At 48.7% G+C, this 17,560-nt stretch overlaps 2 protein-coding genes across 4 annotated transcripts in view; both read left to right on the top strand.

Moving 5' to 3' along the window:
* LOC110479205 (uncharacterized) overlaps positions 1–1,662 on the top strand; it is a 32,512-nt gene extending 30,850 nt beyond the window's left edge. For both annotated transcript variants that reach the window (XM_085557914.1, XM_085557915.1), the window contains exon 31: positions 898–1,662. In XM_085557914.1, coding sequence (XP_085414040.1) covers positions 898–1,188 — 291 coding nt within the window. In that variant the 3' untranslated portion in view covers positions 1,189–1,662. The remainder of the gene's footprint in view (positions 1–897) is intronic.
* LOC146765696 (uncharacterized) lies at positions 1,043–14,563 on the top strand. Of its 2 annotated transcripts, XM_085557917.1 has the most exons (5): positions 1,043–1,184; positions 7,013–7,150; positions 7,235–7,396; positions 7,740–7,829; positions 8,125–14,563. In XM_085557917.1, the coding sequence occupies exons 2-5, from the start codon at positions 7,058–7,060 to the stop codon at positions 9,232–9,234; spliced, it is 1,455 nt and encodes a 484-aa protein (XP_085414043.1). In that variant the 5' UTR covers positions 1,043–1,184; positions 7,013–7,057; the 3' UTR covers positions 9,235–14,563. The 2 variants fall into 2 exon arrangements, with proteins under 2 accessions (XP_085414043.1, XP_085414042.1); XM_085557916.1 differs by having other exon boundaries at positions 7,013–7,396.
* The last annotated feature ends 2,997 nt before the right edge of the window (positions 14,564–17,560 follow it).

Below are 17,560 nucleotides of genomic sequence, written 5' to 3'. Positions count from 1 at the left end.
TGCATCTGTTGGCAGCAACCAAACATCCTTTACCTTGGTCTTATCTCTGATCTGTCTAAAATCAGGTGGTGGGAGAGAGAGATGGAATGAAATTCAGAACACTGGAAGCCACCTGAAAATATCAGAATCATAGAATCATAAAATGCTTAAGGTTGAAAAAGCCCTTTCAAATAATCTAATCCAACTATTAAACCAGCATGGTCAATCCCAACACTACCATGGCCTGAAGTGCCACAGCCACACGTTTTCTGAGTACTTCCAGGGACAGTGATTCCTCTACTTCCCTGGGCAGTCTGGACCAGGATGTTCTCCTTTGTTGCCTGTTTCCATTTTCCCTTGACTCTGTAACAGTGGAGCTTGCATTTTAGCAGAAATGCAGGGACCTGAGGCAATGCCAGAGGCTTATTATTCCTTTTGGCTTAGTTGTCCACATTGTCCTCTACTCCTGTCTGGAATGCTCTGAAGTTTACGAGAGGGAGAGTTTGCTCCCTGTCCCTCAGCTGCCTGTCCCAGCAGCTCAAGTAGAAGAGTCCTCCAGGAACTCAAGGGAGCAGCAGCCCTCGTGCTGAGGCACAGCCTGTGGAGAAAGGTCTCCATGGCCCAAATGTGTGCTTTGGAAATCAGAGTTGGGTTCCTAAATCCCCTCAGAACTCTCTCTAACAGACCCGTGGTGGCTGAGGGATGTACGTGGGAAGGCTTTGCTGGCCTTGAACTGGACTTGTTGCTCATCTGAGCTCTGTTCTGTCTGGGAGCCTGTTCCTTTCCCCTTGCCCCAGGACAGAGTGTTGGTGAGGGCTGGAGCTGGAGGCTGTGTCTGCCCCGGGAGCCGGTACCGTGGGGCTGCAGCTGCTCCTGCCAGCGTGGGCTTGTCTGAGCCGGGCCTTGTGCCTCTTTCAGGTGTCCCTGCTGCAGGCACAGCTGGCCCAAGACCGACAGCACTGGCAGAACTACACTGAGAGCTGTGCAAGGACCAGCCAGGAGCTGTCAGACCTTCATGAGGAGCTGTCCTGCTCCTTTGCTGCTGTGCTCAAAGAGCCCAGAGCTGCTGTTCTGGAAGAAGAGGCTCGGAAGCTGGATCGGTCTCTGAACCTGAACTCAGCACTGACATCCCTGGGCCATCAGTCTCTGGAGAGACAGCCAGAGTACCCAAGAGCCAGACCTGCCAGAAGCAATGATGACCTAAGGTAACAGCATCTCTGGTCTCCATTTGAATGGAATGATTTCTCCTAAGACAGAGAGCTCATGGATGTGAGAAATGGAATCAACTCCTCAGGGCAGGGGTACTCCCTGCCTTGAACATTGGTTGGTTTCACATTTATCTCATGTCAAACCTCACCTTATGTTAAGGATTAGGATCTTTGAAACATTATTTCATGAAGTAGGTGATTTCTGGGACCAAAATATGAATATATGAGAACAGCAACACAGGTAAGGAGAGAGAATGATGCATGGAGAATGAAGCCCGAACAAAAAAAGAATAATACTTGACCAGTAAGACTTGTGGGTGACATCTGTCCAAAAGCAGCTACTTAAAATAAAAGGACACAAAGACTGCTCTACAAGCAATTAAAGTAACATAACAGTTTGTGGTGTTTGCATTAGCAAGCATCTCCTAGGAACAGGCATTTAAATTTTTTTAATAAAATGTTTTCCAGAAGAAAATTGTACTCATTTTCACTGGCACAGTAATGCTACTGCAAGCTCTTAGACAATTTCCCTTCTTGAGGGCAGAAGTGTTCCCTGCAACAAGTAATAGGAGTTACTTCAGAAAGGGGTGAAGAGCACAGCAGAGATCAAAGTTCAGTGAGAAATGGGGCTGCCTTTCCCTTCTCCTTTTTCTTCCCATTTTCCCTCCAAAGCACTGGTGACTTTGCCCCAACAGTGAGCCTGAGGGATAGCTCAGCTGCTCTCCACAAGCTGTCAGTGTCCAGCCCCAGCCCTGCCACAGCCCGAGGCCACAGATACGTGGGGAAGGTGTCCTGGGCAGGGGGAGCTGCTCTCCACCAGTGGCTGAATCGCCTCCTTCCCATGCTGCCCACGCTGCTGAGAATGCAGCCCAGGACACAGGTACTTTCTGGGCCAGTGCAGGGATAGGTCTCCTCTGACACTTACCCTTTCAGAATCTTACCTTATTCTCTTAGTTTAACTATAAGCCCAGCAACCCTGTATCTATAGGGTCTCTAGGTCATCTATAGGGTCCCTGAGGAGCTGGCCAGGCTCAAACACAGGTGAAGGAAGCTGGAACCCTCTCCCTGGTCCCCTCATACAGCTGCTTTCCTGCCCTAAATCCTCTTTTCTAGTGCCCCCAGGATGTACAGATTGCAGGGAGGAAGAGCGGAGCAGGATGTGGCTGGGCGGATGTCTCACCTCTCACCACCAAGTGCAGGGTGTTGCTGGCAGCAGACCATTCTCTCAAAGCATTGAAGGTGTAGCACTGGCAGCTGTAGTGGCCGCTGTCACCTTCCTGCACGAGGGAGAGGTTGTAGTCCCCTCGTTCCCTGGGGAGTAGCTGGGCTCGGATCTGGCCCTCCAGGTACAGGTAACAGCCGGTGCTGGGGTACGTGGTGGTGCAGCGGAACATCACGTCAGCTCCTGGAGCCACCTTGTGCCCAGGCAGGACTGAGAGGCTGGGTCTGGGCAGACGGAGCTCTGTGGGGACAGGAGAGGGAATGAGAAGGTGCAGAGAGCTTTGGTGTGCCAGAAGCACCAGGATCTCTCTGAAGCCACCAACTGGCTCAGGCAGAGGTGAAAATGGTCCCCAGCTCTCCAAGCCAGGGAAGAGGAGGAAGAACCTTCCCCATCATGTGGATATGAAAGCCAAGTGGCTGTGTACATCCTGGTGTGCCTCTGGGGTGTGTGACACCACAAGAGGGGAAGCAGCACATCCCTCACCTGCATCACCATGGCCTTACTCCTATTGCCAGGTAGCCCCAAAAGCTGCATACCCGTGGCTATGGTCTGATGTCCCTGGGCCTGTAACCATATCCCTATGTCCCTGCCCCATAGAAATGGTCTCCTCACCACCCATGAGTCTTCCTGCTCCTCTGCAGCTGCTATTTCTGAGATAAAAATGCCACATTCCTGTGTGTGCAGCAGGGAATCAAAACTGTTGGGCCAAGAGGAGATGCCAGGGCTTCAGTGCAGGGGCAGCAGCAGCTGTTCCAGCTGCTCCAGGAGTGGGCAGGGGTCCCCCGCAGTGCCCACCATGGCCCTCAAGCAGCCGAAGGCGTGAGTGGGTCTGGGGGCGCCTCTGGGTGTTTGTGGGGGAGACAGGGCATGGCTGGAGTGTTCTGGGGGTCACAGGGGCCATTGGTGGGGCAGGGGGCTCAAGGGGTGCTGGGGAGAACTGAAGGGTGACTGAGGGAGGTGGGGACTGCAGCGGTCAGGGCTCACAGGGAGGGTTTTTCACTGGGGGCTGCTGGATGTCTTGGTTTTAATTGGGAGAGAGATAATTTTCTCCCCAGAAGCTGCTCCAGTGCTGTGTTGGGGATTCAAAGTGAGAGCAATGTTTGTAACACGCTGAGTTGGAGCCCTGTTGAGCTCACTCCAAGTCAAGACTTTTCAGTGTCCCGTGCTCTGCCAGCAAGGGGGAGCATGGCCAGGAGACCCAACTCAAACCAGCCAGAGGGATATTCTGGACCACCGAACCTCTTGCCCAGTCCAGAAACTGGGAGGGGGTTGGCCAGGAGCCACCGATTGCTACTGGGGAACAGGCTGGGCATTGGTCAGTGGGTGATGAGCGACTTCTGGGCACTGCTGGTTTCTCTCAGGTTTTATTCTGTTCTCTCTCCTTCCCATTACTATTAATAGTAGTAGCAGCAGTAATGTCAATATATTTAGTCTTGTTTCAGTTATTTAACTATTCTTTACCATTTCTGGATTCTCTCCCCCATCTCACCAGAGCAGCAAGCAGCTGTGTGGGATTGAGTTCCCGGCTGGGGTTCAGGCACGACAGTCCTTCTTGGTTCTCAACTGGGGCACAAAGAATTGAGATAACAAAAGATCTGAGCAGAGTGTGTTAAAACAAAGTTGTTGTGAGCATCTCTTGTATTTCTTTAACAGCTGTGGTCACAGTTTGGTCTCAGAGTTCCTGCCCATGCACTCACAGGTGCACTTTATAAAAACCCTTCCTGGTGCGTGCAATCCCGTGGGAATGTTCATCCTCCCTGGCTCTGGGCTAAGGTTATCATTCTGTTGTGGTTGGTAACACGGGAGAGAACGGCTGGAGCTGAATCGAAGCTGCCGGCTGTGCTCAGCATTGCCGTCCCCGCTGGGCTTCGGGAGCCATCCAGTGGGAACTGTCAATAATTACACCTTAGGCTTTTCTCCAGAGAGAGCCAAGCCACGAGACAAGTCTTCCACCATGGTGTTGCCTTTGCCTTGCCTTGCCCTCCCTTTCCTAGCGCTCTGCACCTGCTCAAATGCTGAGGCCAAGTCCAAGAGGATGAGCACACAGAGCGATCGGACAAAACTGGGGTGTGGTTTAACTTGTTCCATTTCCTTTCCTGCCTAGTAGCCTTCCCCACACCAGGGCATTCTGCTGCACCTTTCCCTGTTTCTTATGGGCAGAGCCCAGCAGGTGCATGACCTGGGCTCTGCTCCAGCTCTCAGGCAGCCCTGTTGTTAAGGAAACGTCCCTGTCTGAGCACCCCCAGGCACTCTGGCAGTCACACTCCCATCACCAGACTGCTCCTGTTGGGACCAAATCCCCTTTGCAGTGGGTGGCTCAGGTGAGCCACTGGTACCCCCAGTGACTCCCTGCACTCCCCCCACTCTCACACAGTCAGACCAGGTTTCCCACAGCAAAGTCTCACATGTCTCATTCCACAAAACAATTTATTTGCGGCACAGGAACACAGAAACAGCTTGAGCCAGTGCCTCCAGGGAGGAACCTTGAAGCCCATGGCTGTTACGCCTTCACAGTCCGAGCACAGCAAAGTCTCAGCTCTTCCTCCTGAGGCTTGGCATCTGCTCTGTCTCTGAGTGGCCACTGGCCTGGTTGTGCCACAGGTCCTGGGCTCCTTGTCCTGCCAAGGGTCAGCAGGACGTGGGCTCTTCCCTCGGGCTCCTGCCAGCCAGAGCTCAGCCTGGAGCTGGCACTGCAGCTGCAGCCCGAGCTACCTGCCCCAGGTGTATTCCTCAGCACCTGTGCTTTGCAGCTGCCAAGGAACTGCACACAGAACCTCCTGCTCGGCCTCCGGGACTGCACGCTGGAGATGCTGGAGCTGCCTGAGCACTGCCCCAGGTGCGGGTGTGCATGAAGGCACTGCAGGGCCCAGGACCCTCGTGGCTGAGCAGGACATGTGGCCCAGGGAAGCTGGGGCACAGCCAATGCTGCTCCTCCCCTGGCCAAGCTGGAGAAGAGCTGCAGCTGGAGCGTGTGCCAGAAACTGCTTTGGGAGCAGAGGAACAGTGTCTCTGCGCTGTGCCCCTCGCTGTTTCCCAAGAGCCCCGTGGGGCTCAATCACTGCACCTCTGACAGATTGCTCTTTGTGCAAAGAGCGAGGCTGGCAGGGCTCTGCAGTGTAAAAGCTGCCCCAAGGAACCAGACGGGCTGGAGGAACAGGCACCAGAGACCTCACCAAATCCAGCCAAGAATGGGTGGGAAGCGAGAGTGTCACCAAACAGGAAAAAAGAAACTTATCCAATACCAATTGGATGTGAATAAGCAGACACTTCTTTATTCAGGTGCTGGGAACACAGGGATAACTCCTCTGGAAATGTGTTCCACTTAACAAACAAAACCATCCATTTTATTTACTTGTTCTGCTGAATCATCATTATGTGCATTCTTTTACATGCTACACAAACTATGCCCACTCTTAAATTTAACATTTACATTGATTGGTTCTAATAGTTAATAACTTCATCAGTATTCTTACTCTAAAACAATCATTGGCCATCTCTCCTGAGGTCTACTGACTGGAATCCTTAATCTTAAAATCGGGATGGGAAGGATTGTGGGTTTCCAAGCAGTGTTACTGGTGAGTGTGACTGCAACAGAAGGGTCCAGTATTTTCCTGGGGAGGTTTCTACGGTTACAATCCAAACACAGCCCCCCTGATATTTCTGTACCTTATATTTCACATTTGTTTACTTACAATCATAGCTAACCCTTTTATATTATCTGATTGTTTGATCAAAACATACATAACAAGAGCAGACAGGAACAGCAGAAGCCAGGGCAGGGGAGACTGGAAAGACAGCAGAGAGGTGTCTGGGCTGAGGGGGATCCTGAGGAAAGGGGAGGAGAAGGCTTTCCCTCAGCCTGTGCTTCTCTTTCTCAAAATGTGACCAAGGAATCTCATGTTGCCAGGGATGGGCCAAACATCCAGTTTGCTGCAATTTCCCCAGCTGTGACTGCTTGGCCATGACAGGGAAGAAGGTCTAAAAAGGGAAAGGAGGAAAAGCAGCCCCCAAACTGGGCATCTTTGGAGTGGCAATTCCTGCCATTCCTTCCTGTTGGTGAGGAAGCTTTGCCTGACAGAATGACACAACCGGGGACAGGGGAAGGGGCCTGTGGACAGCAGCTCTCACAGCTGGGTCACCCAGAGTGGGGGTGGCCCACAGGGCTGTCCAAAGGAGCCTCCAGGTGGGCCCCCCTCTCCCCAGGTGTGGTGGACAGTTTCCATGTGACACAATGTCAACGCAGTGATGTGACAGTGCAGTGATGTGACATCACCATGATGGAACAATGCCCCATCGCTGGGAGACCTCTGGAGCACAAGGAGTCAGCGTGGGATTGCAGCACCACAAGAGCTCTTGGAAGCAGCTCTGGAGCTCCATCTCACTGCTGGTGTCCTGCCAAAAGGAAGAGTCACTGCTGAGTGTTCTGGGAACTACAGACAGGAAAGCTGTCTGTAGTGGGCTGATAGAGAGAGCTTAGCTGGTGAGTCTGGGGCTTAGGGGTCTGCTCTAGGCCTAAGGACCCTCAAGACCCTCAGCTCCTTCTCTTGCACCTGCTGTGCAGGAAGCTTATTGAGCTACTGCCCGAGTGTCTGTGTCTTCACAGATTGGCCCCAGAACTGCACACCTGGGAGACTGAGCCACCAGGCTGATGGATTACCTGCTGGATCTCCCACTCGGAGTCAAGATCTATGTGAAGCCCAAGTCCAACTCTGTCTTCTGCAGGGGAAAGCTGGGGGAAAAGGTAAAGGAAATAAAAGAGTACAGAAAAGCTCTCCTCTCTACTGCTCTCCTGCCTCCTTCATACTCTGGGAAATGTCTCTTACAGCTTCACTGGCAATGTCCTTCTTTCAATCTGGATGATCCCTACATGCATCACCTGAACCTGCAATACAACTGCCTGCATGACCCCCACCTTCAGGACTACCACATGCGCAAGGACATCCTGCGGATGCTGAAGAAACAGGGCTTTGTCACCAGTGACAACAAGGTAGGTTTGGACTTCAGGCTGATCAAGAACAGCCCTCTTCAACAGGGCTCCCACAGCCCTTGCTGCAGCCGCCTGCTGCTGCCAGAGGACAGAGGCGTGCGCTGGTGTCCCTGGGAGCAGAAGCAGCACCAACATGGGCCTGGCAAGCCCCAGGCCTGCCCTTCTCAGCCTGCCCCACGCTGCCTCTTCAGCCCTGACTGGGGGGACATCAGTGGCCCCAACACCAGGGTATGGGCGGAGGGCTTGGGGGCGGCTCCTCTCCTGCTGGGGTCAGGCTGTTTTGGGGAAGGCCGACTGCATGGCTTGACAGTTTCTGGGGGATTCTGCCCTCGTCCCTCCACAGGTGATTTGCACTGTGAAGGAGTTCAACGAGTACAGGCAGTACCTGACCAGGACCAAGCTGCAGTCAGAGCAGATCTTGGGGCAGAGAGAGGTAGGCAAAGCCTTGTGTTCAGGGCCATGGGACTGTGCAGGGCTGTGCTGCTGGGCTGGGCGCTGTGGTGACGAAAGGACTCCACGGCTGAGAGCTGAGCCAGCGCAGGGCGCTGAGCTGGGCACGGGCAGCAGGGCCATGTGCAGGCACACCCCGTGTGGAGGGAAGCCCTTCTCTCCTGCCCTCGTGGCCTGGCCGAAGCAGAGGGCCAGCCTGAGCCTGCGGGGAGCCTCAGCACGCAGGGGCTGAGTGCTCGTCCAGGCACCATGACCCACAACCTGGTGTCACCTTTCAGGAAGGGCTTCTGCCTCTTTTGGCCAAATTCAAGGATGGTCCCAAAGTGTCAGGAACCACTGACACTTCCTGCAGGGCACAGCAGCAGCTGCAGCCTCAGAAACCTTCTTGTCCACCTCCACAGAAGAGCAAAGAGAGCCCCCTGAAATCAGGGAGATTCAGAAGAGTGAAAGTACCTTTAGACAAGGGCCAAACCCACTCCACAGCTGAGCTGGGTCAGGAAGATGCCAGCAGAGCCACTGGCTCCCAGAGGAAGCTGGACAACACTGCTGACGGCCTCTTGAAAGCTGTCTTTGAGCAGCTGACCACAGCAGAAGCCCAGAAGCTCCAAGAGCTGGTTGAGACCATTGTGTATAAAGTGTTTGCAAGGCTGAAGGTTCCTTGGGACCAGCGTGTCAATTTTTTAAGGAACACTGCTCAGGGGATCAGAGGAAGTGCTTTTGGCAGCTCCGTGAGAACAGAGCCTGCAGAGACACCACTAGACCGCCGACAGGAAATAGAACTGGTGGCCAAGGAGCTTCTGGCGATGGTGTTGGAGATCTTGGGGGACCATCTGGAGTCCAAAGCTTCTGAGTCAGGGAGGGCAGCCAGGCACAAGGAGCAGCTTGTTGATGGGGGAGCCACCCAAGCAGACACATCCAAGGAAGCTGAAACAGACAGAGCACGTTTAAATGCTTGCCTTGACTATCTCACCATCCAAGTTGTTAAGAATATTTGCTGCCTCTTGAAATCCATGGTAGCTTCTCAGTTTGGAGGAGACTGCAGCTGTGAGTACACCGAACTCCTGAAGCTTCCCAAGGGTAAGGTCACCAACAGACAGATGCAGCCGGGATTCCCTAGAGCATCTGAAGAACAGAGCCAGGAAGAAAGCGCAGGAGTAAAGCTGCCTGCCTTAGGACCACAGCTCCATGCAAAAGGGGCTGGCTTTGACAAAACCAAGGAGCCTGAGAATCCTGCAATGGTGAAGGGGAGCTTGGTGAGAGAAAGGAATCCAGCAACCTCAGGCAACACTTTGGACACAAGGACCATGGCAAATCGGATTGTTCGGTCTGTATTAGGGCAGGTTGTTCGGCATAGGCCTGCACCAACCTGCAGACAGAATTTCCAATGACCTGTCCCAAACCCAGCCTCATGCCAAGGCAGAGAGGAGAGCTGTGCTGCTGAGGACACTCTCCCCTCCTTGGACCCAGAGTTTTCCCGACAGCTCGTCCCTCCAGAGGGTCCAAAGCTCCCTGCCCAGGCCAGAGCACGGCTCAGATCAGGGCACTCAAAGCTCATCTGAGGCGAGCAAGGTGTGTGGCAGGAGAGCTGAAGGGCCTCTAGACAGCAAACTTCACACCCTTCTTCTGGCAATAAAGAGGTTACCCATACGACCTTGCTTGTGCTTCCTCCAAACCAGGCCAGACTGCATCTGCTTATTTTCCCTGCTGTAACCTGTCCCATCCTCTTCCTTTCTACAGCCTCAGCCACATTGAAAGCCAACTTTACAGGTGTCTTAGATTGGAAATGCAAGTTGTGGCTGGGTGTGTGTAGTCTACTGCCATGTGTTAGACGTTGGGGGAGTTATCTTCTGTTACCTACCCACAAGGTATTTGTTAATTATGCAGTTTTCTTTATCTCTTCCACACATAATCCTGCTTCTGGAAAGTACCTTCTGTTAATGGGCCATTGAGTATCCCTGCATGACTGATAAAATTACATCACTCCATTGTGAGATGCTCCACCCAGAGGGAGGAGCCAAGTATTCTTACCTAGATATAATTCGAGGTTCGGAACACCACAGCAGCCTTTTCCCACTGGATTCCCAGAAGAGTAGTTTTCTTTTCCACTGGATTTCCAGGGGAAGACCAGGCCCATCTACACTACCACTAGATGTTCAGAGCAAAACTACATCCTTCTACACAATCACTGCTTCAATACAACCACACATGTCACTCCTGGAGGACTGAAGCCACCATTTAATCAGACTACTACCAACACACTGACCCACAGGGTGTGAGGTTGTATTCTGACTCTGACAGTGTGAAAAACACGTTTCACTCTCCTGTGAAAATTTTAAAAGTTTAATAAAGGACAATAGGAGACAAAGACAATAAAGCAAAGATTAAAGCCAGGTGCATCTTAGCACTCAGCCAAGAGCACACCTGCTATTTTGGAAACACCCTTTATATACCATTTCTATTGCATCAGCATGTTACATATTCATAAGCAATTTTGCATAGTAAACTTTTCCCAAAATGAGTTTACATATTCCAAGAACTGTTTAGCATGGCTCCGCCTTTTTAGAGGATGCCTATTCCTTGGCTGTTGTTTTAGTCCATTCTTATCATAACCTTCAGCTTTTGGGCCTTTGTCCACACTGCCTTCAGACAGTGAGTGCTGATAATTGGCAGATCTGTAGCAGGTGTCATCATCCTGTGTTCATTGGATGTTATCCCGTTCAAACAGGAATTTTAACAAAAGCATACTTACATCAGCTATTTCACTACTATGTCTAAGCCTAATTAACAATAGAAATAAAAACTGTATTTTTATGTGGGAAATGACTGCTCACTTTAAAAATGCTAAAAGGTTTATTAAACTTTCACAAAAAATACAACAAAAGGACTAAATAAGGAAAAACAGGCCTGGGAGTCCCACCCCGTGGCTCACTCACAAAATGGCTGCTCTACTTTTTATACCTTGGTGTTGCATCAGGTAACCCTAGTCCCTTCCAAAGTCTGTCTGTTAACTCTTTGTCACCGTCCAGTGGTGGAGCTTTCTTGCAACATGACTGGAGGTCAGGCGCTGCCATGCTGTGCCTTTTAGTAACAAGCCTGCCCTCCCCCTAAATGCCCTGACCACTAAGGCCATAATGGGGGACATATTACAATAACATCACTACACATCTTAACATACACATAATATGTATCTTGTAATTTTGAAAAAAAAATTTGTAAAAAACCAGCCAGCTATTGCATTACTTATCTATAACAGACCCTCATTTTCCTTTTCTATGAGTCATTTGGCTTGAACAATTGACTGTCATTTTTGATTCAGATAATCTACCCTCACTTTTCTGTCCTGGTTTAGGGCAAATTTGGGAGAAACCCTCCGAAAGGGCACCCCCCCCCCCCCCTCCCCCCAGTTAGCAAACCCACACGTCCCCTCCCCTCAACCGGTTCAGGAAAAATTTCCTCAGAGGGAAGTGGATAAAACCTGTTTATTTAATAGGAAAAACACTCCACAAAAAATGAACAATACCAAATGACAAAACTCATTCGTGGCTCTGAAGATATGACAAATTCAGAAAGTCTCTCTTGTGAGTGGTTGCTCTGTTATCAGTCCCTCTGGCACTGGCAAAGGCTGCTGCCCAGAGTAGCCCCCAGTGGGCCACAAAGTGCAAGCTCTGGGTGCTTCCCGGGTCCCAGTCTGGAGTAGGTTTGAACAGTTCCAAGAAAAGGGAAAGAAGAATAAACAGTCCAGGGAAAACTTTTCCGCCTTAGCTAGCTAAACTAACTAAAAAGAAAAGGAGTGCTCTGTCCTGCTCCATTGATGCCCAGACAACAACAATCCAGCAGAATGTGGAGGAATGAGTGCGGGCTGATAGCTGTGGGAGGATGTATTGTGAGAGAATAGAGATAATGCGGAAGGCAATCTTGCACCTGAGGAGTTGCAACTGTACTGATTACCTAAGAGTAGGAACAGCCTTGTCTTTAATAGGCCACAGCTGTGTCCAGTAAGGATGGGTGTTATAAAAGAGTTGGGTTAGCTAGTTGAGAGTAGAGCTGGAGTCAGTTGGTTGTGCTGCTGCCAGGAGCAAGGGTCAGGCAGTCATGCTAGGGGCAGTAAGAGTTAATATGTGCTACTAGGGATATAAAGGGTTAGGTGGTTGTGCTAGGGACAGGAAGAAGTCGGCCAGCTGTGTGGGACAAAGAGAAAAGGAGTCAGTGTTGTAAGGAGCTGCCTGTGAGAACTCACAGAGAGAAGGTATGAAAGTCTTACAGTAGGATGATAAAGTGACAGTCAGTCGGTGCCAAGCACCAGTGTTGACAGATAACAAACTCTATGCTTCTTCTCCCTACCTTCACTCTTAGAGCCAGTCTCAAAGGCACAGAATATAATATCCAGCATAAACAGAACACACAACTGGGGATACAAGCATCATAATGTCACCCTAGGACATTTTAAAAAAATTTACTTGAATCTGTTGGTGTGGGCAGGGACAGTGGGAACAGGACAAAATCTTAAGTTTCTTAATGGTGAGAGCAGAGGCTAACCCAGTGTTGCCATTTAGTCTCTGTTGTATTAAGAGACAATTGAGGAATGATAAGAGGTCTGGTATGGCTTTCTTGCCTCTTACCATGACTGTGGGGTTGCTACCCACAGCAGAGTTATAATCTTCCCAGTGGCAGACACGGGCCAATCCATTCTTGACCTCTTAAATGAACCACCCCAGCACTTCTTACTGTTCCTCATGTACTTCCCTCAACAAAGACTTGTAATCTTCATTTATTCAAAATAGGACAATTGTATTAATGACTAATACAATTAAAATTCTCTGTTCAAAATGTTACTTAAACAGTTATCTAAAGCATGCAGAGTAGCCCTGTGAGGCTTTCACTTGTCTTTCAGAAAGCACAGCAATAGGGGGACAACATTAGTCCATCAATCTACAAGAATGAGTTCACACATTTGCAATCTCTAACAAGTCTACAGCAAAATTAAGGCACAAGGTAAGAATATAAGTAACAGCAGTTTGAATGGGCTGGTTTGTAGCCATTCTTCTCAGAATGGCTCAGTGGAAGCAATTTATCTTCTTTATGATCTGTGTCAGTGTACCCAGTCTCTGGGGTTTCACAGAACTTCTAGGATTTCTGCTCCTTTGGAGTTCTCTGGTGGGTGTACTCTCACTTTGCAGTCAGTGGTAGGGACTTAAGAACGCTTTTGATTCTTGGAGTCAGGAGGCTACAAGGCCGTTGTGGGGGACATATTACAATAACATCTCTGCCTAACTATCGCCCACCGGGGGCTGTGTACAAATCACCAACGGGACGGGGCTGCTGAGGAACGCATCTCCAGCTGTTTGTTTTTTAGCATCAGTCTCATTACATGGTTATGACAATGGGAAGATGCCAGCAGCTCACATCCAGGCAACAGACCAAGAACTTAATGTTACAACTTACTTTAAAATCTTTTTGACCAATCACACAAAGCAAAAGCATACTGACAGTAGTTCTATCCAATCACTATAAATACACGTGCCTTTGGTTAAAACAATGCTTGCTTATTTCGAATACAATACTTGCTTGTAAGCCTCAAGATACAATGCACAGAGCTCCATTATTAAGCTTAGAACTTCCTAATATCTCACCAGAGATACTTTTCTGCAACTTAGTGAGTTATTCTACCCAAGCGTTAATACACAGACCACTGTTCTATTTGTTCTTTCTTTCTACTTCTTGTATAATTTTTCTGCTGACAAAACTTATAGCTACTGCTTATCTCTAATCACCATCCTGCTGTCTCTGAGGCCTGCCTTTTGCAACGTGCCCAAAACTCTCTGATTTTAAGGAATCCCACACCTAACATACACATAATTTTAATCTTGTAATTGTGAGAGCCAACTATTACATTACTTATCAATAATACTTTATAACACAGTTACTTTAACACCACACATATAAAATCCATTTTGTGAAAAATGCATATTATATGATTGGCTCTTCGCAAATATTAAAATGAATACTATATGTGTTATGTTTGAAAGTAGTGTTGTATTAATCCTTTTTAAAGTAATATTGTATTAATAATTTTAAGTGGTGTGTTAAGTATATTTTTAGGCTATCACATAATATTGAAATAGAAGCTATATTATGTAAGATACCTTTTTGTGGCCAGCACAAGGAATGGATGAAATAATCAATTTCTTCACAGAGATAACAGCAAGAGTTACTGCCTTCATATTGGCAAAGACAAACATCCTTCCACCTCCTGTCTTTTAGGAGCCACCAGGATTAAGGGGAAAAAGTTGACAAAAACCAGAAAAATCCCTAGTTTGCTAGGAATTTATGCATAATCTATGAGATATATGAATATACAACAGGCTATTGCTTTTAAGGATTAATCCTTTTTACACAAGGCATGCTTTTTGTGGCTTTAGTGCCTGAGAGCATACAGACGTCCATAATTCTTTGCTTTTATTGCCCTTTATTGTCCTAACTCTGATTGTCCAAATTCTTATTGCTCTAATTTTTATTACTGTTTTTATAACTATTTTATTACTATTAAACTTTTAAAATTTTAAAACAAGTGATTGGCGTTTTTCACGCATTTTAGTATTTGCAAAAAGCCAGTATTATACTATGTATCTATAATAGTCAGTATTGTTTTGTATTATTGCATTTTTATTTTTATATTTTCTTTTAATTTTTTTCCTAATAAATGACTGTTATACCTACTCCCATGTGTTTGCCTGAGAACCCCTTAATTTCAAAATTATAATAATTTGGAGGGAGGGTGTTTGCATTTTCCTTTTCAAGGGACGCTCCTGCCTTCCTTAGCAGACGCCTGGCTTTTCAAACCAAGATGTAATATATGTTACGGAATAATTTGTGGTTATGTAAAAAATATATATGTAATAAATGGTGCTTGTATGAAGAATCCTTAACATTTTAAACCACAAGCCGCAGCTGAGGAAAGGCTGCGAAACCACAGATGGCAGCAAGCAGAAAGAGCTCATTTACAAACGAAAAAGCGTGGCTCTGTGTGGAGATGGTCCCTTTCCTGGACCATCTGAGAGACACCCAGCGATGAATACATGGGAGTTATCTATGATCAAGATAGTCAGAGTCACCAGGAGCATCATCCCTATACCAGCTTCCCGTAACTCAACATCAGCATTCATCGCTTCCCAAAAACGGCTTTGTCCAGCCCAGCACAGAGAAAAGGAGACCCCATTGTCTGAGTTTGAGAAGCAGGATGTTTTCTATTGCCATCAGTGTAGCAGTTGCATCTGGGCAGTTTTCCTTATCTCCTGTTAATGGGCCCATCAATGTCTCCCACATGGCTCAGAGGTGACACCCTGCAGGAGACATTTTCTATTTAATGGGTGATCAAGGACCCACCAGTGACTCAGAATGACATCAGCCCATGGTGAGATGCTCTGCCCAGGGGGGAGGAGCCAGGCATTCCCACCTAGATATATTCTGGGATTTCTAGACTGAGAAACAGCTTCCCACAGGTTTCCAAGAGGACACAGCTGGGGTTTTCCACTGGACCTACTACACTTTTTCCACAGGACCACTGCTACAACAGAAACCACATCTGCCACTCCAAGAGGACTGCAGCTACTCCAGTTTGGATTGGTACCAACACGGTGGCCAAAGGGGTGTCAGGTTGTATTCTGACTTTGTCAGTGGTCTTCCTTTTGTATTATTGCATATATTTTGTTTCTTTTCCTTTTTTCCCAATAAACTGTATTTCTGACTTGGAGTCTCTCACTGGTTTTGCTTTCAAACCAGAACACCCCTGAATATGTGAAGCAACAAGAAGAATAGGAGAACCTCTGCCCCAGGTGGAAAAACCTGTTTAAAAACTGACTGGACAGAAACAATACTAGTGAACAGAGGGGATCCGATGTGGTAGAGGTCGGATTAGTGTTCACCCAGTGGCAATCCTGGGCTTGGTGCTGTCCTTTTGATTGAGGCTATCAGAGACCAAATCTCAGTCATGAAATAAAAATCGATTTTATTAATTATTATTTTGGCTTGATCATTTTTACCTGTAACAAAGACAAAGGGGAATCTGAGCTAGGGAAGTGAGGAACAGCCAGCATTTTTGTCTCATACAGCAAGCTTTGCTGCCGGGTGAGTGGAGGGATGTATCCCATTGGAGGCAGCCTGGCTTTCACCTTTTGTGAAGGACAATTATGTCTTTGCCTTGCAATCCTTTTTGCAGGGCCCTTTCTCAGACCAAGCTGCCCCAGAAGCTCTGCAGGAACATTCAGTGTTGCTGTGCTGGGTGAATATCTAATGAGGGGGTACCAAGAGGCTGAAACCAGCCCTTGCTCAGCACTGCCCAGCAATGGGACAAGAAACTTCAGCAGGAAGTTCCACCTGAGCATGAGGAAGAAATGCTTTCCTATGGGGAAACCGCCTATGGGGGTGGCGGTCAGAGGTTTTGGAGTGTACAGGTGACCTGTGTCATTTGGAGGTTGTCACCTTTGACCAGTGCAGGGACTCACACTAATGACAGGCTTATCACATCTACAGGGAAAAGGACAAAAGTCAAAAGGATGAGAAGAAAGCTAATGTCTTTAAAACAATTTGATGGGTAAAGGTTGCTGTTAATGTCTTTGAAATGGGCCTTAGTGTTTCTACTAACTTTGCATGTTTGTTGCAGACTCCAGACAGCTTGACTCCTAAAACAGGCAAGGGTCTGCACAAGCCTGAACAAGTTCTGAACTTTGGGGTTCAAGTGACAGGGTCAAGGGGAGGATGTGGTAGGTGGTTTGGGGAGGCTGTACCTTCCTAGTACCTCAGCCAACGGGCAAAGGAAGAGGGCAGCTCCCAGGGCATGCAGCTGGGAGTTAGGATAAAAGGAGGCTGCACCCTCGGAAACCAAGAGAGAGAGAAAAGACCACAGTTGTGTTCCCTGGTGGATCCCTTTATTCAAATAAAGTTGAAGGACTCCTTTGTCTCGTTTTTGGACATAAACCTCTGGTGTTTGTGGATTTTCCTAGCAACTGGGGGACCTGTCCGGGATCCTTCCACTGTCCAGGCACCCCCCACCCAGATCCCTGGGGAACAGCAGCTTCAGGAACACCACCCACTGGTTTTGGGAAGATACTGCCTCTGCGGAGCCACTGGAGCTGAATCCAGGGATTTGGGCAATCTCTGAAGCCTGCAAAGAGTTGGAGTTGGGGGATAGGAAGAGCTGGTGGCTGGAGCAGGGGTTTGGGAAGCATGGGTGGTGGACTCTCCTGACCTGCAGGATCTCCAGGCTGCTCTGGACAACGCTCTGGAAGGAGAATATTTGTGGAACTTCAACTTGAGAAGGGGAGTGGGGAGGGGGAGTCTTGGAGGTCCTCCTTCCCTCCCCCAATCCTCCTGCAAGGCAGGGGGAGCACCACCAAACCCTTGGAAACTCCCCAGAAAAGGGGGTTACAAGTCTGAGGCAGTGGCAGACCAAAGCCTGGCCTTTACACAGATACACAGAGGGATTTTGTTTGGGTCACTGGAGAGGCAAGTGATTTTGCAGAGAATTCTGCAGCTGTGGAAAGGTGAGAGCCCAGAAGCAGGGGGAGCAGGGACTGAAGAAGTTGCCAAGTGGGCCTTTGCAGGAATTTGTTAGAAAGGCACCTCAGGTATATGATTGTTAAAGGTGTCAGGATCTGCTATTGTACTAGGGGCTCACAACACTGGAGCCCTTGAGCTCTTACTGAACTGAGAAGTGTG

Source organism: Lonchura striata, chromosome 20, assembly GCF_050655825.1.
Source record: "Lonchura striata isolate lonStrDom1 chromosome 20, ASM5065582v1, whole genome shotgun sequence".
Taxonomy (NCBI): Eukaryota; Metazoa; Chordata; class Aves; order Passeriformes; family Estrildidae; genus Lonchura; species Lonchura striata.
This window is presented reverse-complemented; position numbering and strand designations above follow the sequence as displayed.